At 44.0% G+C, this 22,724-nt stretch overlaps 1 protein-coding gene across 1 annotated transcript in view; it reads left to right on the top strand.

Annotated features, from left to right (window-relative positions):
- The window catches only part of VAT1L (vesicle amine transport 1 like), a 147,179-nt gene that overhangs the window by 71,059 nt on the left and 53,396 nt on the right, over positions 1-22,724 (top strand). Inside the window, exons 5-7 of the mRNA XM_070398205.1 lie at positions 3,675-3,778; positions 5,864-5,919; positions 9,746-9,940. Of these exons, the coding sequence (XP_070254306.1) occupies positions 3,675-3,778; positions 5,864-5,919; positions 9,746-9,940 (355 nt within the window). The remainder of the gene's footprint in view (positions 1-3,674; positions 3,779-5,863; positions 5,920-9,745; positions 9,941-22,724) is intronic.

Below are 22,724 nucleotides of genomic sequence, written 5' to 3'. Positions count from 1 at the left end.
TTGGCCTTCCTGTATAGAAAAACATGGCCTACCTCTAGATATATGTATACTTCATTTAAAAGACAAATTTTAAGCCCAAATTCTTCGAAGACTAAATTAAATTGACCGCTTCCCAAGAGCTGCTTGCTAAAACTGTGTTTCCATAACTATACTGGTTTGAGCACTTATTAAGTCTTAAATTCAGAGCAGTGGAAAGGCCATTGGCATTGCACTTAAACTAGACTGGCATTTGAATTCCAGCTGTGCTGGCTACATCTGCTTGGGCAAGGTGCTGCACCTGTGAGCCTTCATTTCTTCATCACAGCAGGGGAGTAAAATGCCTGCTTCACAGACGGGTCATGAGGATTAATTATGAAATGCCTGGGCTATAGGAGAAATCAGAAAATGTGAGTGTCATTTGAAAGAAGCACAAGGAGAGAGAAGTGGAATACCAATCTAAAAACTTTCATTTCTTTTATTTATTCATTGACTTATCTATTTAATCCTTCATTCATACAATCTATCAATATTTCTTGAGCACCTATGCTATGTCCAGTAGGTTGAAAGAGGCTGAGGATACAACAATTAGCAGCACAAACATGGTCTTACGTTTGTGTGTCATGGGACTTATGTTTTGGTGGAAGAGGCAGTCAGTGAATAAGTAAACAAATAAATAGAATAATTACAGCCCACAGTAGATACTAAAAAGTATCCCTTGTGGACACTAAAGCATAAAGGGAGCTAAAGTAGAGATAATTTGGGAGTGGGAGCTCTCACTTAAGTAGGGTGATTAGTTACAGCTTCTCTGCTCAGGTCATTTGTGAATAAGTCCTGAAAGATGAGAAGGAAGGAGCCAGTTCTAAGGAGAGCTGGGAAGAGGGTGTTCAGGCAGAGATTACAGCACATGCAAAGCCCCCGAGGTAGGGATTTTAGGGGTAGCCAGAAGGTTAGGAGGCCTTGAAAAGTTAGTGTGATGTAAGGTTGGGGAAGTAGGCAGGGGCTCATAGGTCACCTCTTACCAGAGTCCAGGGGATAGAGCAATAGGCTCCAGTGGGGCAGCTAATACAGGAGGTTTGATTGGCAGATTGTGGGAGGAAATGTGGACCTGCGCATAGAATATAGATGTGAGAAGCATCACCCAGGAAGTGACGATTCAGGGCGGGGCAGGTCCATCAGGAGTGCCCTGGAGGTGTGCACAGCCTAACATTTGGGACCCTGCTCCTGAGGACAGCCATTCTGCAGGCAAAGAGAGAGGTCTTGGGAAAATGGAGTTCACAGGGAGGATTTGATGGCCCAGGAGGGCTGGCTAATAGAAGCAGAGCAGGGTCCCACCGCCAGAGGAATGAGCAAACTTGGCAGGAAATGGGCCTGGTGGAGGTGAGGAAGACAGGAGCATAGTTACTCATCCCAGGATGTAAGGTGGAGACCTGATTAGCTGGTGCGAGGCACCAGCTCAGAGCTCACCAACAATCTGTGTGCTTCACCTCCCTCGTGTCCTTCCAGCCTCACCTTACAGCAAGCTCCCTCTCATTGTCTCTACTCCAGCCCTCACATTCGCTGCTTCCCTGACTTCCTGCTCATCAGGCTCTTCACATGATGGGGCATTTGCACATGTCGTTCCCTTGGCCTGGAACACTATTCCCAGCACTGTTTCCCTAGCTTACTCCTTCACCCTCCACTCATCACTTCCCCGGTGACCTTTTTTCTGGCAGCCCTGATTGAGCAAACCCGCAATTTAAATCGTCTCATAATACCTTTATGACACTAGACCCTTTCTGTTTCCATTTAATTTTATTTGTGTAATTACTGGTTACTGTCTGCCCAATGTAAGCTCCAAAAAGGGAGATCTCAAATCTGTTTGTGCTCACCTGTATATCCCCCAGTGCCTAGTGCAGTGCCAGTGCTAATATTTAATGAACAAATTAATTTAAAAATTGCTGGCGTGGTTCTTGACCACAAGTCCTCAAAGTGTGGTGGTAGAATCAGCATCATCAGCTTCTCCTTGGAACTTGTTAGAAATGCAAATCCTTGGGCCCCACCCCAGAGCAAGTGAAGCTAGAAGGAGAGGGGGCGGACAGTAACAATCTGTGCTTTAATGAGCCCTCTGGGATATTGCCATGCACACTTGTGTTTTCGATCCACTGACCTAATGCCCTAGTTCTGAACTTAGGGGTGGGACTTAAAAGAACACATCTGTGTAGGTAAGAGCTATATTAGGCTGAAGCAAAACTGATAATTTTGGATGAGCCTTTGTAATGGGATGAATTTTAGGCTTGACCTTGAGGGTTTTGAACGGCATATTCACATTAAGACTAAGCTGTCCATTTATTGTCTGAACCCAAGAGATGCCCATGAAATTTCCTAGTTAGTGACATATGGACACAGCTGTTGACATGTGCTGCAGTGCCTAAATTTTGCTGGGGATGAGGGTAGGGTTAGAAAAGCTGAACTGTGTGCAAAAACAAGATAATCCTGCAAACTCACACATCTGAGGAAACACCATTCTTTTCTGAGCAGAGCAGGGCCCGGCCACAATTGGGAGCTCTGTGAGCATAAATATTTTCCCTACAATCTTCAGAGTTCCCTCCTGCAAATATCTTCTATTAGTGGAAGCCCAGTAGATGTTTGTTAAATGCATGTGTGAGTGAGTGAATCGGTAAAGGTATACATAAATGAATGGAAAAAGGGACCTTCTTCCTAATAGAGTACTGCCTAATAGAGTACAAATGGCAGATTCTCCCAGGTCTAGAACCTTCTACTGCTATAGGAAGATCCTCTCCTTTTAATCCTCTTCCTTTAAGACTATGCTTTAGATCAGTGATGGCGAACCTTTTGAGCTCGACGTGTCAGCATTTTGAAAAACCCTAACTTAACTCTGGTGCCGTGTCACATATAGAAATTTTTTGATATAGACTTATATTTTTGATATTTATTTTATATATTTAAATGCCATTTAACAAAGAAAAATCAACCAAAAAAATGAGTTCGCGTGTCACTTCTGACACGCATATCATAGGTTCGCCATCACTGTTTTAGATTGAACCTGGAGATAGGACAAATGGAAGTTTGCAAATTAAATTAGCATGATTTTTATAGCTTCACTAAAGAGAGAGGTGGAGAGGGAAGACAGCCAATCCCTCCGAGACCAGAAGCCCCAGGAAGACAGAAAACATGGTTTTGTTCACCAGTCTATCTCCAGCACCTTGGACAGGGCATGGCACATAACTCAAGCTCCACAAATATGAAGTGTTGACTGACTGACTTATGGGGTGATTGTTATGTGGCTGGCAATGGGCCGAGCATTTCATTGGTCACCTCATTTCATTTTTAGCACAAAGAAACATGCCAGCTCCACTTTACAAAGGAGAAAGCTAAGGCACGGGAGAGCTGAGGGAGGCAGCTAGATACAATATAGACTGTCTGACTGTGATGTTCATGCTCCTTCTCTAGCCCAGGCTGGTTCTCTGTATCAGCCAACAGCCAGATTCTTGGCTGCCTCCAGTTTTATGAAATTGTATAGCTGGACTTAGGAGGATAGATGAATTTCCGGGGCTTCTGCTTTATTTATTGCTATTCCCAAGAGCTCTAGATCTTCCTGATTCTGGGAATAAACAGTATGACACAGGAAGGGAAAGGGATCGACAGTTTGGTCCCTGACGGGTTACAGTATTGTCCTTTGTGTCCTCGCCATTTAGAATCTCTGCGGAAGGAGTGGACATTGTTTTGGATTGCCTCTGTGGGGACAACACCGGGAAAGGTCTCAGCCTTCTCAAACCCCTGGGGACCTACATTCTATATGGTGAGTGCTGAACAGTAGCGGGGGACATGCTCACCGAACACTGCTCAGGTGCTTACAGACAAAGGCTCTAAAAAATGAAATGTGTTGCTATGTTAGGGCAATGAGGTTGGGGTGTTTGCTTTTTTGATGTGTCCCAAAATATTGCTATTGGCATTAGTTGTTTTCAATGATAAAATTGACATATGTACCTACTGCCCTGTTACTCCCAGGAATACTTCTTATTCCAAAAGAGATCAAGCCAAGCCAAACCAATGTAGTCATTGAGATGGGACTTGACCCACAGAAAGTGGCACAGGTGGGAAACCAAGGAAGGACCCACAGTAGGATGGAGAGGAGTGGCTGCTATACTGGGGTTTTAAAGGCAGTTCTTCCAGTTCTTCAGTATTAGAGGTGAAATTACAAACAAACAAACAAACAAAACCCAACAGACCCTCCTTCCTCTAAACTACCCTTGTATGTCCCAATCAAGACAGAAGCCCTGGGTAGACGGGGAACGGACCTGCTTCTGCATCTCGCGTTTGGGAGGATTTATGAAAGACAATAGAGAGCAGGTTTTCTCTAGCAGAGTGAGACCCCCAGAGCCCCTTCTCTCTTCTTTCAAAGCAATTTAAACATTAGTCTCCACAAAGTCAGAAAAGCATATCTGAAGCCAAATGTTACATTCCAAAGCCAAATGATATTGGGTTATCCAACATTTGAAATTTTTGGTACTTCTGTGCCCTTTATATACAACAGAATATTGAGCCTCAGTTCTGTATAACTTAGAAAAAAAATACAGTTTCCTTGCTATTAGCGGAGACATTTATAAAAGAGGTATAAATATGCAAGCATCTTTTTGTTGTCATCCAGTCATTATGAAAAAGAGGGAATAAGCTTTTCATTGCTGATGTGTTTTGGTATTTTCAACAGTGGCCACATATTTAAAAGCCCTTAGAGGTGGACATGAAATTTTTAAATTATTACTATTGATAAGAGAAGCACTGAGCATCAATGCACAATGTAGGGATATTGGGTACGACTCACATGGTGTGACTAACATGTGAGTCAAATGCAGATGGACAGTTTTTGCATTTTTTACTTATTTACCAATTCTATTTTTGCCCCAGTTTCATATATTTCATGGAATACAACCCAATTACATTGTAGTGTCTAATTCATTACATTGACTACTTGATTACTAAGTAGTTGAAGCCTAGTACAATGATGCCTGGTGGTAGTCACCACATAAAATTAGAAGCAGTGATTAGCTGTCAACCAGTTTAAACAGGCCAAATAGTTAAGCTTAAAATATATATTGATTTTTCATTAATAACAGTTCACTGAAAAGAATTTACTCTCAGTTCTATGGGGACAAGAGAGAAAACTCCTTGAAAAAGACCCCATATGGTATCTGAAGGTCTAAGAGCTCTCTCATTTACCCCCTCTGGGAACCCACAGCAGTCTTTTCTCTGTAAGAGCATCTTAGGGAATCTTTCCCAACTTCACCCCCTGTCTTCCCTCTAATAGTGCTTATTCCAATTAGCAAAGCTCAGTTTCACATACCATTTATCTCAAGTGGTTTTTCACCTTTCTGCCCAGACCTCTCTGGAGCTAAGGCATTGGCCACACTATTTCCCTGGCTGCTGAGCCTGTTCCTCTCTCATCTGCTCCTCCGTGGGACAGTTTATCCATCCACCTAAATTCTAGCTCAGCCAGTCTCTTCCTACCCCTATGTGCCCCGCCCAAGGCAAAGCCCCAAGCCCCTCACTTGCTGAGGAGCCAACTTCAAGCCACTAAGGAGTCCATTTCTCAGACTCAAAGAATGGAAACCAACCAGACATTTCAGCAACTCGTCATTTTGTTAGAATGTTGGCACATGCCCAACTTTCCACAGTAATGACACGGTCACCTTGAGAGATGTTACTTCCTCTTTGATCCAGTGTAACTTGGTTCAAATCAAGGCACCTTGTCACTGCTACCCCCTCCATTAGCACCTTTTCCCCAGGCGGACTCAAGTTCCTGACAGTTCTGGGCTGAACAACTGCCCTAACAAGGGATGTTGATTTTTATTAGCGGTCACTTGATTTGGGAATCTTCCATTTTCAGGTTCATCCAACATGGTGACTGGAGAGACCAAGAGCTTCTTTAGCTTTGCAAAATCAGTAAGTACCCACACACGGTAATGTACTATGGTGGGCAGTGGTTTGCATGTTGTGAGCTCTCACATCTAAGGACATTGACCTCATAACCTAAACCTTTTTTTGTCCTTCACCTGCATTATTCATCTTGAGTGCAGCCTGCATTCCCGCCTTGCTCACTACACACTCATTGTGACTTGGGCTGCTTTTGTCTAAACAAGTCAGCAGGGAGTGGGGGCATGCATGTGGAACTCCAAAAGCTTTATTTTGATTTCAATAGGGATTGCTTATGTGTTGATGTTTTTAATCGTTGGTTGAAAAGAAACCAATAGTGCATTTTATTTCCTTCATGGAAAGCAAATAAATTTTCTGACCAGGTTTCTGTGGGTACTTGAGATTTCTCTGAATCCTAATTTTACGCGTTGGAGATAGAAATGGGATCCTTTTGAGCAAGCTCCTGGGGTGAGTTTTAGACTTAGGCAAGTTTATGAACCATTGACTTAGATAAGCATGCTCTGAATACAGAGGTTACTTTGTCTGCAGTGGAAAAGCCATATTCCTGGGCATTCACCCCATTGTGCTCCTACTCAGACCTACATTCCCGCCTAGAGCTATACTTGGGTGACTTTCCCCCTGACAACAGGGGATTGCTGCTTCTCAAAAGACCTTGCTTTTGTCTTCTCTCCTCCCAGTTTCTGTGACATTTCCCTTATTTTGTTTCCCTTACTTTGCAAGCATCTTCTGAGCACCTGCTATTTGCAGCTCTGAGCCAGGCACTGGGTGTAACATCGAGTGAGACAGGGGCATCTGAGGCCCTTGTGACTCTTACATTCTCATGAGAAAAACAACTGAAATAAGTAAAACATACAAATAACATGATTGCAAATGGTCATAAAAGCTCTGAAGAAATGAAAGCAGGTGCTGAAATAGAAAACCGCAGGGTGGGCTAGAGGCGTTTTGAATAGATGGTCAGGTAAAGCTGTGGAAAGGGGTTTAGATTCATTCTAAGTGTGGCTACAGAGTATTCATATGCCGTTTAAGTGGCAACACTGGCTGCTGGAGGTTTCATCCCCAACATGCCCTGATTCTGGAATGATTACTACTTCCTGCCCCATGAAATTAGAATTAAAGGGTCTCTGTTTGCATTTGAACTTTAAAGTTCAGCTACAGAATAAACTGGGAGCAGGAAGCGTCTAATGAAGAATGCTGTCTGGAGCATGTCCCTTGGAGACAGGCTTTGTGTCACTCACAGCTGCTTTGTTGCTATGGCAGTAATTACCGTGATGTTGACAGCCTGCTGAGGGTAACCAAATCGGTCCCAAATTACATACAATTGTAATAAGTGTTTTCCATTTCTTCCCCAAATGCACAATCACAACACACAGTTTTAATGAAATAATTGCAGGGTACCCAGGTTCGATGAAGGCTCACACAAAAACACAGCCAGGATGCAGGTTGAGATTTTCCTGACCAAACCAAGGGTGGCGGTTATCAGAACACTACTAGCTGGAGGTCAAGAAAGAAGGCTTCACTTTCAGAGGCCTGGCACAGTGTCAATTGGTCATTTAGAAGCAAACTGAAAATAGGGCATGCCAAGGAGTGGAATGATACCTTTGTTCTGGAAGGTTCTAGAAGGGATTTTTTTTTCCCTATACATTCAAGAGAGGCTTAGAAATGAAAGCATGTTTGCAATCACACCGGAATTTTTCACTTAGCTATCTTAATTACGTTCTACCTTAACACTGCCACAGAGCTTGTGCACACTTTGTCAAGCATGCCATTTGCTTTCAGACCATAATGATTATGCTAATAATAGGTGAAGCTAGCATTTACAGAGCAGTCTGACTCCAAATTCAGAATTCCTGTTCACTAAATCAGAACCATTCCTTCCAACATTCGGTGATAATAAAGCTAGTTCATATTTATAGAGCCCCTAGTGTGTGTCAGACACTAAGCACTTTGTATGCATTAACACATTTACTCCTCAAGATGACCCCATGAGGAACCACAAGGAAACTGCACACAGAGAGGTTAAGTGAGTTGGTTAAGGTTGCACAGCTAGTAAGTGGGGGAACTAGGATTTGAAACCAGGCATTCGGCTCTAGAACTCAACCACAGCTGTACAGCAATTGTTGAATCAGCAAGGATTCATTTCACAAATATTTATTACGGCATTGCAGATGTAGTGCAAATCAAGTCATTGATGGTGTCTTTTGCTTTTTTTTTTGATAAGTAACCCATGGTCAAGTACATGGTTCTCCTGGAGCTGGCCCTCAGGCCCTCGGGAATGTACTTTGGTAAAGAATTTTATGCACGAACCTTATCCCTATATAAGCCTGTCTTTCTCCCGCTTATTTTCCTAACAATATGATTTTCTCACTTTTAAAAAAAATCAGACCTTTTACTTTTTTGAGCCTCTTCAATCCTGGAAAGAGGCAGAATGTAAACAAACAGAGCGATAACACTGATATTATAAATGCTCATAAGTGCCCGGCACATTCCTCTTTGTCTTCAATATTAAACTGAGAGTAACCATCTCATTTCTCAGAACCCTCAAGAAACTGGAAGTTGAATTTCTAAATTCAAACCGGCACCAAAGGAAACACAATTAAATCAGAACAAAGCAGTTGGATAACCATTTCTGTAGTTTGTTAATGGGTGGCTTGCTTATTTTCATGTCTGGTTGGGAGATAGGCAGCCATATTTGCCAGTTATGTGTATTCCCACAGAGGACTTTAATCCAGGATTTCTCATCTTTAGTGCTTTTGACACTTTGGGGTGAACAATTCCTTGTTGCAAGGTGCTATCCTGTGCACTATAGGATGTTTAGCAACATCCTGGCATCTATACACGAGGCCAGTAGATCCAGTCATCACAATAAAAATGTCCCTAAACATTACCAATGTTCCCTCAGGGGCAAAACTGCCCACAGTTGAGAGCCACTGTCTTAGCCCCAACACTATGTTTTATCCCTCAGTCCACTGTTCTTTCTTCCTCTTCCTTCTCTGATGCATTTCCAGTCACCCCTCCAGCCTTATCGTTACTCCCCCAGGAAAGCTGCACCTGCAGTCAATGTCATCACCCCCACTGTGTCCCCAGCACACTTTGTAAACCTCTATGCCACCTCACTCCCTTCATCCACCCCTCCCTTCAACAACCCCTTACCACCATCACCATTCACAAAGCCAAGTGCTTTACACTGAATTCTCCCAGGGAACATCAGAGGCAATACCCTGCCACCGTATGTAGCTGAGAAAAATGAAGCATGGAGAATAACAGGGAGCAAGCTGTATAGCCAGGATTCAACTCCAGAGCTAGTAATCCTCACCATATTCTTTCACATTCCAACTACATGTGGCCTAGTGGCTCATTTTAAAGGGCTCTCTCCCACCTTGATCCTGAGCTCTTCTCATAAGCACCACTGTCTGTAGTTCTCCACGCACTCACCAAATAGATGCTTTAAAAAAACACACCAACCTCATATGTGGAATCTAATGAACAAAATAAACTCATGAACAAAATAGATCCAGAGACACAGGAGCATGGAGCAGACTGACGAATCTCAGGGGAAGATGGGATGGGAGGTGAGATATTAACCAAAGAACTTGTATGCATATATGCATAACCCATGGACACAGACAAGAGTGTGGTGAAGACCTGGGGCTGTGGTGTGTGTAGAAGGGAGTCAATGAGAAAAAAGGGGGACATCTGTAACACTTACAACAATAAAGATTAAGAAAACACACACATACCAACCAGATCTACCTCTCAGCCAGCTAGAACCAGGCCCACTGCAGCCCTGTTTTGCAGAGAACAAGTCCTTGTAACCTGACACCTTCTCTCTTTCCAGTGGTGGCAGGTGGAGAAAGTGAACCCCATCAAGCTATATGAAGAGAACAAAGTCATCGCGGGGTTTTCCCTTTTAAATCTGCTCTTCAAACAGGGCCGCGCAGGCCTCATTCGAGGAGTGGTGGACAAACTCCTAGGGCTCTACACCCAGAAGAAGATCAAGCCCACTGTGGACTCCCTGTGGGCCCTGGAGGAGGTAAGAATGGTGTTTCCCCCCAGCAAATAGTCTCTTTTAGTCCAGACAGGTTTGAGCAGCCAAATACTTTTTTTTTTTCACTAAGTAATTTTTCTCTAGGTTTGTTTGTTTTAAATGATGGTCCTAAATGCTTTGAATATAAAAAATATTTTAAATTCTCTAGTGGTTGTTTTTTTTAAATTTAATTTATTAGGTTGACATTGGTTAATAAAATTATACAGGTTTCATGTGTACAATTCTATAACATATCATCTCTGTGTTGAATTGTGCTTTCACCACCCCAACTCAAGTCTCCTTCCATCACCATTTATCTCTTCTTTATGCTCTCCCACCTCCAACCCCCCTTTCCCTCTGGTAATCATCATACTGTTGTCTGTGTCTGCGAGGTTGTTATTTTTCTTTTTGCTTAATCTCTTCACCTTTTTCACCCAGCCCCCAACCTCAACCCCCTCTGACAGCTGTCAATCTGTTCTCTTTATTATGAGTCTGTTTCTATTTTGTTTACTAGTTTATTTTGTTCATTAGATTCCACATATAAGTTAAATCATATGGTATTTATCTTTCTCTGACTGGCTTATTTCACTTAGCATAATACTCTTCAGGTCCATTCAGGCTGTCACAAAAGGTAAGATTGTCTTCCTTTTAACAGCTGAGTAGTATTCCATTGTGTAAATGTACCACACCTTTTTTATCCACTCATCAACTAATGGGCCCAGGGGCGATGTCTAAATTTTGGCTGTTGTAAATAACACTGCAATGGACATAGGGGTCATATATTCTTTTGAATTGGTGTTTTGGGTTTAGTTGGATATATTCCCGGAAGTGGAATCTCTAAGTCATAAGGCAGTTCCATTTTTCTGCCCAGATCTCAGCAGAACAGAGCCACCAGGACTCGATAGGGTGGGGCCGCCAAAGTCTGGAGAGTGGAGAGAATGGATCTCCTATGAGAGAGAGGTGCCAGTCAGGTTCACAGGAATGTGGTGGGAATGCCCCTCCCCCCACCGCAAAGCCATATAACGCAATCACTGACACCTTCTGAGTGCCCTCACCTCTACACCCCTGCCCAAGCAGCTGACTCCTCAGCAGGGTACAAGCTCCAAAGGCTGGGACAACAGGAAGTCCAGAGGGTGGGGCTTTTGCTTTTCTACAGGCTGATGCCCTAGGGAAGGAAGTGCTCCTCTCAAGAAAGATGGCATCTGTGGTGTGGGAGAAGGACTCAGCACAGGGATCTTGGTGGCTATCCCTTCAGCTCTCTCCCAAGAGCCACAAACTCTAGTCTCTTCTTACACTACTCTAGTCTGCTCTGCCCTCCCTCCACTGGAGCCCAGGATGAGTGGCTGCAAATGAGATTTTTGTGCACTGGCCCTTTAAGAGGGCACCTGTGTCTGTAGTAGACTCTCTCTCTCTTTCTCTTGGGTGGACAGAATCCCTGGTTTTCTTTTTCTTTTCTTTTTAAAAAGACTTTTACATATTTTTATTGCTTTCAGAGAGGAAGGGAGAGGGAGAGAGATAGAAACATCAATGATGAGAATCATTGATTGGCTGCCTCCTGCATGCCTCCAGCAAGGGACCCTTGCTGGTTTTCAGCCCCAGATATTATGTGTGCACCTCTTCCTGGCTCTGGTGCTCTGGGCTGGAGAGCCTCTCTTGGGGTTTAGACCCCACACTTCTTAGGGGGGACCCCCCACAGCTGAGATGTCCCTCCGGAATCTTAGCTGCTGCCGGTAGGATTGGGGGCCAGCCCTATTTGCATCTCTGCCCTTCCTACTAGTCTTGTTGTGGCTTCTGTAAATCCTTGGTTATGAGACTTCTCTTCAGCTAGTCTTCAGTTGGTTACTCAGGTTGCTTGCTCTATCTATATTTTAGTTGTAATTTGAGTGTAACATCCACCTACAACACTGCCATCCTCAATCCTCTCTTCCCTCTAGGGCAGTGGTTCTCAACCTTCTGGCCCTTTAAATACAGTTCCTCATGTTGTGACCCAACCATAAAATTATTTTCGTTGCTACTTCATAACTGTAATGTTGCTACTGTTATGAATCATAATGTAAATATCTGATATGCAGGATGGTCTTAGGCAACCCCTGTGAAAGGGTCGTTCGACCGCCAAAGGAGTCGCGACCCGCAGGTTGAGAACCACTGCCCTAGTGGTTCTTAAACCACACGCCTTACCATAGCATTTGTATCATAAACCTTTCCAGGTAAGCCACCAAGTTTTAATTTATGTATATGATTCATTTTGTGTACAAGAGAGCATATATTTTGTTGCAGCATCATTTACATTGTCACCTTGTGGGTATATAAACGATCAAGGTCATGGCTCAGAATTGAAATGATTTGTGTGCTAAGCCTGATGCTTGGGGCCCTTGTGAGAAGTTGTTAGCTGTCACAATGGGCATTGTCATCATTGATGAATTGTTGAATCTACTGTTGGACTGTTTTCATTAATTGATCTACCCAAAGTTCCAGTATTTTAAAACCATTCCTTGATCATGAAAAAATTAAGAACCCCTAACGTTATCTTTACGGATACTGAAGTGTGACTGGTTGTTTGGGTTCAGGTAAGATGAGCTAGGAGGTAAGATCTAGATTAGAAAGTCCTTCAGGACAAGGAAAGTTTGAGATATTTGGGAAGCCAGTCACGGCAGTTACCTGTGAGGGTAAAATGGAGAGATGTGGCCTAGGTTTCCAGAGGCATTTTACTAAGAAATTTTCTTATGTCAGGGTTTCACAACCTTGGCTTCAGAGAGCCATGAAGCTGCAGAGGAATGTTTTAAACTATATGGGAATGTGTGTTTTTTGTTTGTTTTTCTATTTTGCACAGGGGAGTAACTTGTAGTACAAACAACTTTTTGTACTTTTGGGAGTCATGGTCACTTTTCAAAAGCTAACAAACACAAAATTCTGTGGAACAGAGAGTCGGTATCCTCTTGGTAAGAAGGTTGGTGCTATTTGCTTAATGGGAGAGGTTGGCCAAATCCTATGGCTTCCCTAAACACAGAAATCACTCTGAACCTCTTTGTGAGGGTCATTGTATAATCAAATAGGACTGATCCTGGATCCATGCACCACAATACCTCTCTAATCCTGCAGCATTGTGAATAGTCTTTAAAAACCCAACCACCAAAACCCTTGTTCCTTATGATAAAAGACATACATGCTTGTTTTAGAAAACTCCTAAATTAACCAAAAGCCTAAGGAGAAAATGAACTAACTGCAAGTCCACGTTCCAGAAATGGATAACATTGTTAGCATTTAGGTTTGCTTCCTTCCTGTCTTTTTTCTATTACAGATGCTCACTGTGATTCAATTTATTGCTAAATCAAATCAGATAATTGTTCATTCCTTCTGCTGTGTAATTTCCAAGATTGTTAGCCTATCATTGTGCTTTTCTTGAAAAGAGATCTATTTTAATCCATATGGTATTCACTATGATATCTCAGTGCTATAGAGTACAGCTGGATGAAACCACTACCAGATTCTCAGTGGTCAGGAATGAGAGAAAACTGGAAATAGTCAAGACCAGAGATAAGAGATTAACTTGACCATGGGGCAAAAAAGAGGGCTTAAACTTAGATCCAGTGCCAGAAAGAGATCCAACAAAACTGGTAGCATTTAAGCAGAGGTTGAAATCTAAGATCCTGTTGGCCCAATGGTTCCTTGTTCTGATACTTGACATCAATCCTGGTCACAATGGTAACTGAATTATCAAATATGTATTGAATAACTACTATGTGCCCTATATTTGTCTGTCTGTCTATCTATCTATCTATCTATCTATCTATCTATCTATCTACCTATCTATCTATCTATGTCATGTATGTATATCTGTGCTTTATACATGAAAAGAATAAGATTTTTTTCATTCTCCAAAAACCAATTTTTACCCCTTTGGGGATGGGATCACTCCCACTGAGAATGTATGCTGTAGAATGACTTTAGAGAAGAAAGGTTAGAAGTCATAGGATATGAAAGAGGCAAAACAAAACAAAACAAAACAAAACAAACAGAAGAAGAGCATGCAAGGCAGAGAGACCCTCAAGAGCAAAGGGATGAAGAAAGAAAGATCATGATGGATTCCAGAGAACAGTTTCCTGTATTGATGTGACCAAGGGAGGAAATGGCTCAAGGAGAGCCTGTATGAACAGGTCATCAGGGACCACATAGAAATCTAGATCTTACTCTAAGCCCCATGGGAGGCCACTAAAATGTCAGGGTTAGAAGGTCCTACACCATGATCCCAAGGGAAGAAGTAAAAATTATTAGGCTCCAACTGCAGAAGTCTGATGATATTCAAAGGAGATCTCAATCCAGCTCAGAAATGGGAAGGGGGCACCAGACTAAGCTCAGCTCTCATTAGACAGGGTCTGACTAGGAACAGCTGGGCACAGATAAGGCAGCTAGGGGAATGTGCAGCTCCATGCATGCTGGGGCTAAGTCAGGATTGGCTCAAGAGCTGGATGGACCAAGGACACAGAGCAAAGCTTCTCAGGACCCACACCAAATAAAGATGGGAAATCTGAGGCTGATAGCTGACTGAATAAAGGATCGTGTACAACTCCAGGACTTTATTGCAAGTGCTTCCAAATTCATGCACCTCCTTTCATCTCTACTGATGGCACCCACGTGGCCTAAGCTGGACTCATCTTGTAAGGAGCTCCTGATCAGTCCCACACTTCCATCTTGCCCCTGTTTAGGGCATTCTATACCCAGTGGCCCGAGTGAACTTATCACTACCTAACCTAGATCATGTCTGTCCTGCTTAAAACCCTCCATGGCTTCCCATGGCACCTGGAATCCAGGCCTGCCCAGTCTAAACTCCTGACCTCTCATCAACCTCACACTGTTCACCTCGCCTCCTACATCCAATCTTCAGTGGCTTTTATGTCCCTGGTGCTTGAACCCACTCAAGCTTTTCCTGTCTTGCACTGTTGAACCTGTTGCTTCCTCTCTTTTGAACATTCCTCCTCCAGATTTTCAGAGCTTCCTTCCAAACATTGTTTCAGCTTCAGTGAGCCCTACCTAGTGAGGCTTTCCCAAACCCCCCTCCCGAAAGGAGCATCCCGCACAGCCACCCCTGCCTGGGTCATCCTCTTTCCCTTTACCTTGTATGATAGCTTCCACTGTATTCATCACTAGTTGAAATGATCCTGTTCATTTATTTGTCAACTTGTTTAGACTCCTGTCTCCCTTCCACTAGAATATAAACCCTAGATGAGGAGAGACCCTGACTATGATGTTCAAGACCCCAGCGCCTGGAATGGAGTAGAGAATAGTAAACTTGTATTACATGAGCAAATTAATGAATCCACCAACACACAAAAATATGGCTATTTGGAGATTTTCTGTTTAACAATAAACATTTTTAAATGGATGAATGAATGTACAAGCTATCTATATATCCTAAAAGGCCTGTGGTCATGACGCTGCGTCACGACCACAACCGGTCACCAGGAGGTGCATGGAGTGCGTGGGTGGGCGTGGCGAGATGAGCGCGGGTGGGTAAGGACTTGACTCTGGGTCCTGTGGCGCAGTGGGACCTCCCGCCTCCCTCCCATGGAAGCAGGTGTGGCTCCTGCCGGCTCCCATGGAAGTGGCACGGTTCCCGCCAGCTCCTGTGGCCACTAGTCTATATAATAAAAGCCTAAGTGACCATTATGGCAGAATGACCAGAACGACGGGTCGCTATGATGCACACTGACCACCAGGGGGCAGACACTCAACAACACAGAAGCTGCTCTCTGGTGATCAGTGGGTTCCCACAGGAGGAGCACTGCTCAGCCAGAAGTGGTGGTGGGAGCTTCTCCTGCCTCTGCGACAGTGCTAAGGAGCAGCAAGCCGAGTGGTAAGGAGCAGTGAGCAGGCAGGCAGTAAGGAGCAAGGGGTCCCGGACTGCAGGAGGGTGCAGGCCAGGCTGAGGGACACCTCCCAGTGCACAAATTTCATGCACCAGGCCTCTAGTTCTAAAATAAGATATTACTGTAAGACAACTTGGGCACAGTTGACATTTTGACTGAATAATCCTTTGGCGGTGGCAGAGGGTTGGGTGGGGTGGGGAACTGCCCGGTGCATTGTAGCATGTTTAGCAGCATCCCTGGCCCTCTACCCACTAGATGCCAGTATCTGTGACAATCAAAAATATCTCCAGACATTGTCAAATTGCTCCTAGTTGAGAACCACTGTCTTTTAAAAAGCCATATTGGTTAAGACAGTCATCAGGAAAACAAAGGAAGTGTAAGAGCCCATAGCAAGCTAGTCATCCATAGAGGGGAGACAGACGGCTGCTACCTGTTTGCCAACAAAAACATCCACAGGCACTCATCACAACACCCACCAACTTTCTGAGGGCTCTTTTCTTGGTATTCACAGACATCTGTTGAGAGCTCCAGTTGGGCCAAACTCAGCTATTTATCAAGCCCACGCAGCCCTTCTGGGCTTGAAGAGAGCAGAGCATGCTTATTACTTGGGAACCTCAGAAGGAGGACTGTAATCATTCCCTCCCCCCCTCCCCTTTGATAAATGATTTCACAAAATTGCTTTTCAGGCTGGCTCTATAATTTCATCTATGGAATATAAATCCCATAGGGATTCAAAGAAAATTTTCTTGGGCTCTCTGAGCTCCCAGACTAGATTTAATAATATCACAGATGATTCAGGTTTCTTTTTAGCCATCTGTCTCTGACATTACTTTAAATTTAATACACAAAGCAGAGTGGATACACTGCATCTCACGTTTGCCTCCAAATATTACACGTGCAGCTATACATTAAGTTGGAAAAAAGTTAATCTCTCCAAAGAGTTCAGAGGTGGGAAAGGTATGAAACCACATACCTTTGTAAACCAAGTTGGTGGGTGTTGTGATGAGTGCCTGTGGATGTTTTTGTTGGCAAACAGGTAGCAGCCGTCTGTCTCCCCTCTATGGATGACTAGCTTGCTATGGGCTCTTATTGTAAACCAAGAAGCAGTGATAGCCACTGAGTACCTACTATGTGCTAGGAGGATGTCAAGTCTATTTTAGGATGTCAGGTCTACAGAAGGGATAGACCATGTGTCCCCTAACCTTTGCGTTTATGATTCCATTTTTGAGACAATTACAAAACAAAGAATAACTTAGGGTTTGATCCTGGGATGTTGGGTTCAAGTACAAGTGAATTCAGAAATGAGAGAGAATGCTGTTAAGGAAGAATGAATGTTCAGAGATGGCTTTAAGAATGAGATGGGCCTGTTTTAGATTGAAAGGATTTAAATTCTCTGGATGATGTTGAGGTTAAAAAACAAGGTGTTACAAGCAGGAGGGACATGAGTCACAGAAGTAGGAGTGAGTATGGGGTAGGTGGGGTTGAGAGGTCTACGCTAAGCAAAGCAGAGGTTGCTGACTCAGGAGGAGAGGAAATAAGATTGGTTGGGTCAACAGAGTCAAATCTTGGCCTCCGCTGCCAGGCAGGGGAGTTCAAGTCAACATTCTGAGTGAGGAGCTTGCTGTTACAGCGTGGCCTAAGCAACACATACCTTGTGATCTTCTCAACTCCTGAAGCCCATCTGGTCCCAAGTATAACACTAGAAAGATATGCACCTGGGCTATAGAGCTGTGGCCTCTGATTAAAAATGTATTTTCCCATCTGCCATGTAATAGTACACAGAGGGCTCTCTAATGAGCTGAAGTATGTCCTCCCCAAATTCATATGTTGAAGCCCTAACCCCCTGGATGTCAGAATATGATTGTATTTGCAGATAGGGCCTGTAAAGAGGTTAATTAAGCTACAATGCGGTCTTTGGGTAGGCTGACTGGTTTACTTATAAGAAGAGGAGATTAGGACACCTAGAGGCACCAGGGATGAACACACAGCGAGAAGATGGCCATCTGCAAGCCCAGGAGAGAGACCCCAGAATGAAACCAATACAGCTGGTCCCTTGATCTGGGACTTCTAGCCAGTACAACTGTGAGAAAATGCATTTCTATAGTTTAAGCCAGCTAGTCTTTTTTATTTTTTTATGGCGGCCCTAGAAAACTGATAGAGGGTTGCACAGAGATCTTGGCAGTTTTAAAATCTTCGATGAAAAACATTGCCTATAGCATTTTACAACATCCTATCTAATAAAAGAGTAATATGCAAATTAACCATCACTCCGTGACAAAGATGGCGGTGCCCATAGCGGCCGGGAGGGGACACTTGTGGTGGCACCCCGGTAATGCGAGCCCAGCATCTGCTCCTCGGCCACGCGGAGAGAGAGAAGGGGCCTCTGGCCAGAGGCTGGGGCAAGGGACGCTGGTGTCGTTGCAGGTCAGGCTGAGGGACACACCCCCATCCCGTGCACGAATTTCGTGCACTGGGCCTCTGGTTACTTACATAAAGGTCTATGACTATGCTCTCTACAATGATACCATCAGCCACCACAGGTTGCTATTTACATTTAAATTAAGTCAAATTAAAAATTTAATTCCTTAGTTGTACCAGCCACTTCTCAAGTGGTGAGAAGCCACATGTGGCTAGTGGCTACCTAACTGGACTGTGCAGAGATGGAAGAACGTACGTACCTATCACTGCAGATATTCCATTAGAGCTGGTTTATAAGATGATGTCATCCTTCTGTTTGAAGGTTGGAGAAAATGTGCCTTGCCAGCAATCTGGCATAATCATGTAAATTATGTTAATTATGCCCATCCCTGTATATCTCTCTTTGCCTTGGCTGCAGTGGAGTTCATTGCCCAAATGCAGTTCATCATTTAAGTGTCCCTAATTCCTCATTATGTGTCCACTGCATTTTTGCCTTCATGTTAATAATTGCGGTTTAATTATGTGTGTCTTTCATTCTATGCCATCACAAAACCCATATAGAGATAAGTCTGTCTAAAAGAATGAATGAAAGGAAAAATAATGTGAGGCTGAGCTTGAAAGGGACCCTTATCTGTCTCAGCACAAGAGGGTTACTTGATCAAAGGAAGATTAATGTTGAACTAGCAAGAGGGAGGGTGCAGTGATCTAAGAGACAGAGCTGAGTGGGTTTGTGATCATCGGTTTTTTAAAAAGCTACAAGCTTCAACTCTAACACCAGTCTGGGAAGTGAAGAGAAGATGGAGCCAAGCCTCTGAAACAGAGGCCCAAACCCAAACTACGAGGCAAAGACTCAAGGAGAAACTGTGGAAAGTTCCACGTAATGATGGCAGGAGGCAACTGGCTGGCATAGACTTTCTTTCAAGATTTGGAGGATCCTTCTGAGACACAGTTGGGGGAGGGGAGAATATTTCTAAAGAATCCCCAAAAAGCAGGTAATGTGTGCTGTATCACATGCATGTTGATTTGGAGAATAAACTGGGGCCAGCTAGTCTGGATACGAGCCCCCTGCAGATTTTAGACATGACTGTAGGTAAGCCCCTGACCGAAGTGGGGGAAGTAGAATGGGAGAGAACAAGCAAATCTGAGTCATTGGAAATAAAGGGCAAAGGAGAAGAAAGAGACAGAGATGACCAATGGTCTTGCAACCTGGGAGAGTGGGAATGGGGTGTCAGCAATACCATTTCAGTTAACAGTGCTAGGAGCTGCCATGAAGAGGTTGACGAGCTGAGATGGGAGTTTAAGGTTATGGTAGAACATAAAGGCAATCCAGAGCCACAGTCTCACTGAGGTGAGAGAAGAGGGCGGGATAATTACTACCACTGCTGGCATTTCCAGAGAATGACTAGCTTGTGTCATTGACTAGCTCTATGTGTTTTGCATGTATTAACTCATTTATATACTCCAACAACCCTAAGACCCAGCTACTATTATCCCCATCTTACAGGTCACAAAAATGAGGCTTTGGGGAAATTGTACCTGCCCAGAATCCCTGCTTATAATGTCATTTAATGGAAATTTGAATCCCGGGGAAACCTAATGCATAGAAGTTGTTGGAAAAAGTAACAATGAATAAACTCATTGAACAAAACAATAAGCAAACTAATTATATTAGCAAACACTTAGTATAGCATGTGCCAAGTACTTTTCCAGGCAGTTTCCCTTAATTAACTCATTTTCTCCCCACGATAATCCCACATGGTGGATACTGCTGTGATATATATATATATATATATATATATATATATATATATATAGAAATAGACTTATAGTAGTAAGGTGAAGTAAGTTGCTACAAGTCACCCAGCTGGTACATGGCAAAGCTGGCATTCAGACCAAGACAGACTGGCTCTTGAGTGCATGCCATGGGCATTAAATTCTTTACTGCAGAAGGAAGAGCATTAAGGCCAAGAACCCTAGCATCCCCCACACTTCACACAACAGGCAAAAGATGAGGCATTCACAAACAGGTCAGTGGTGAGGGGACCTCTGTGACTATGTGACAGGTCTTAGTGTTGGCTGCTGCTGACAGGTCAGGAAGCACATAGAAGAACAGCCTTTGGATTTGGCCTGAGGGTAATTGGTGACCTTTCAGAAGGTGCTTTCAGTAGAATGTTGAGGGCAGAAGTCTGAATGCAGAGGGTCAGGTAGGGAATGCAGGTGTAGGGTAGGCTGACAGCCAGCTTAAGTCTCTCTTTCAGCCCTGAGCACAACAAAGGCCTGGAAGCTAGCCAGAGGAGCAGTGTTCAGAGAAGGGCTGTTTGGAAAGTAGATTAGTGGTTGCCTAGGGATGGGAGGGTGGGGGTTGGGGAGAAATTGGAAGGGACTTCTAATGGGTAGACTGTTCTTTATGGAGGCATAAAAATGTTCTAAAATTAGTGATGGTGATTGTTGCATAACTCTGTGAATATAGTAAAAATTATTGCACTGCATACTTTGAGTGAATTGCATGGTATGCAATTATATCTCAATAAAGCTGTTGTCTACAGAAAGAAAGAGAGGAAGAAAGAGAGGGATGCTGTTTATTATTGGGATAACAGGACTTGGGAGATGGGGAGAAGGTACAACTGCAAAGTCCAGGTGCCTCAATCCTCACTAATATTTAAGCTACATGGCCTTGTAAAACCATTTATTCAGCCTGGTCCATTCTCCCAGTTTTCAGATGAGGAAACAGAGGGTCCAGAAGTGATGGCTATGTTTGTTTTATGTCCCTCATTTCTTTTTTCCTTTGCTGCATATACCCTTTTTCTCAAGTGGAATACTAGATTTTTCAGTTCAACACAATCACCCCCCACCCCAGCCCATGCACACAGTCCCAATTTCCACACACACTCTCCCTGCATGCCCAAGTCAGTATCTTTTCTGCAGGTCAAACATATTAGCACCATCATGCCCCCAAACCCTGTGGCACATCTGCCCTCACCCCTGCTCTGATCTATCCAGCATATCAGATAAATTGAGGCACAGCTCTGGTACCATTTCTCCATCTATAGGAGGTTGAATGGTGGCCCTCCGGATGCCCACATCCTAATCCTTGAAACCTTTGAACATGTCACCTTACATGAAAAAAGAACCTTGCAAATGTGATTAACTTAGGCCTATAAAGTGATATTACTGTGGATTATTTGGGTGAGCTGGATGTAATACCAGAGTCCTTATAAGGGGGAGACAGGAGAGTCAGAGTCATGGCAGTGATGTGACAGAGGATGCAGAGGGAAGAAAGGTGATGTGATGCAGGGCCACCAGCCAAGGGATGCAGGAAGGGGCAAGGAAACAGATCCTCCCCTGAAGCCTGGGAAGGAACCAGCCCCGCCCACACCTTGGTTTTAAACCCAAGACCCATGTCAAGCGTCTGATCTGCAGAACTGTGAGAGAATACATTTGTGTTGTGTTAAGCTACTAAGTTTGTGATGGTTTGTGCTAGCAGCAACTGAACAGATATTAGCAGAGGCTGGACTTTGAAGACATACTAGCAAGTGAGAAGGCCTGGGTCTGAGCTCAAGGAGCAGCCAGGGTGGCAGAATTGAACAGCTAGACAATGACACAAGCAGGAAGTGCAGCCTGAAGGGTGAGAGTTGGAGGGGCTGTGACGTAGGCCTGCGTCACCACCTGGGCAAAAGCCTGGAATCGAGAGAGAGAGAGGTAGAGGAGAAAAAAAGGTGCATCTGGCTGAACACAGGGAGAGCAGGCCTTGATCGGGGAGGAGAGGAAACAGTAAGGTTAAAGTCACTACCAATTGCTCAGCTATACTAGCACCCATCACTCCAGCCCCATTGGAACATTGTGGTTCTTCAGAAACCTGAGCTGCTATTGCCTCCTCACCTTTATTCATGCTATTATCTCCATCCATTCTGCCTTCCTCATCCTTGTCCTCATGAAAAATCCCTGCTCTCCTTTCAGAAGTCAGAGATCGTGTTGGCTCCTCTGCAGAAACACCCCCAACATCCTCCCATCTTGCCATGGCCCCAACCCCAGGTTACAAACTCTGGTTTGGGGTCCCATGGACTTGCCTTTCTCATTGACATGTTCATGGGCAGTTACCTGTGGAAATGGAAAAGCAACGGTACCTTCCATCCGTTCCTAAATGGAGGAATTAAATGTCCTACAGGAATTAGATGTACAAAAGTTGCTTGGCCTCATGCTGGACAGCTATTTTTCTTTCAGTGCATTGCAAATGCATCTCCGCCCCCTCCACTCACTCCAGAGTTGAGGTCTTTGGGGTCAGGACCTCAGGCAAGACAGCAAGCGGGAGAACAGACATGCGTCATGCAAAAGATTTCTGGGGCCTCAGGGCACCAGTCTAGTGCAGCATCTGCCATCCAGGCCCTAACCAGATAACCTCATCTCCACCAGAAACCACAGTGAGCTGCAGGATTAGGTTTATTCACAGCTCAGCACTCCTTATTAGCAGTCTGGAGGGTCAGCTCTGAACACATTTCTGTTATGAAGAA

The sequence above is a fragment of the Myotis yumanensis genome, unplaced genomic scaffold (genome assembly GCF_028538775.1).
Source record: "Myotis yumanensis isolate MYYU_CA2020_CCGP unplaced genomic scaffold, mMyoYum1.0.hap1 SCAF_18, whole genome shotgun sequence".
Lineage (NCBI taxonomy): Eukaryota > Metazoa > Chordata > Mammalia > Chiroptera > Vespertilionidae > Myotis > Myotis yumanensis.
Note: the sequence above shows the minus strand (reverse complement) of the source record. Positions and strands in the feature narration are given on the sequence as shown.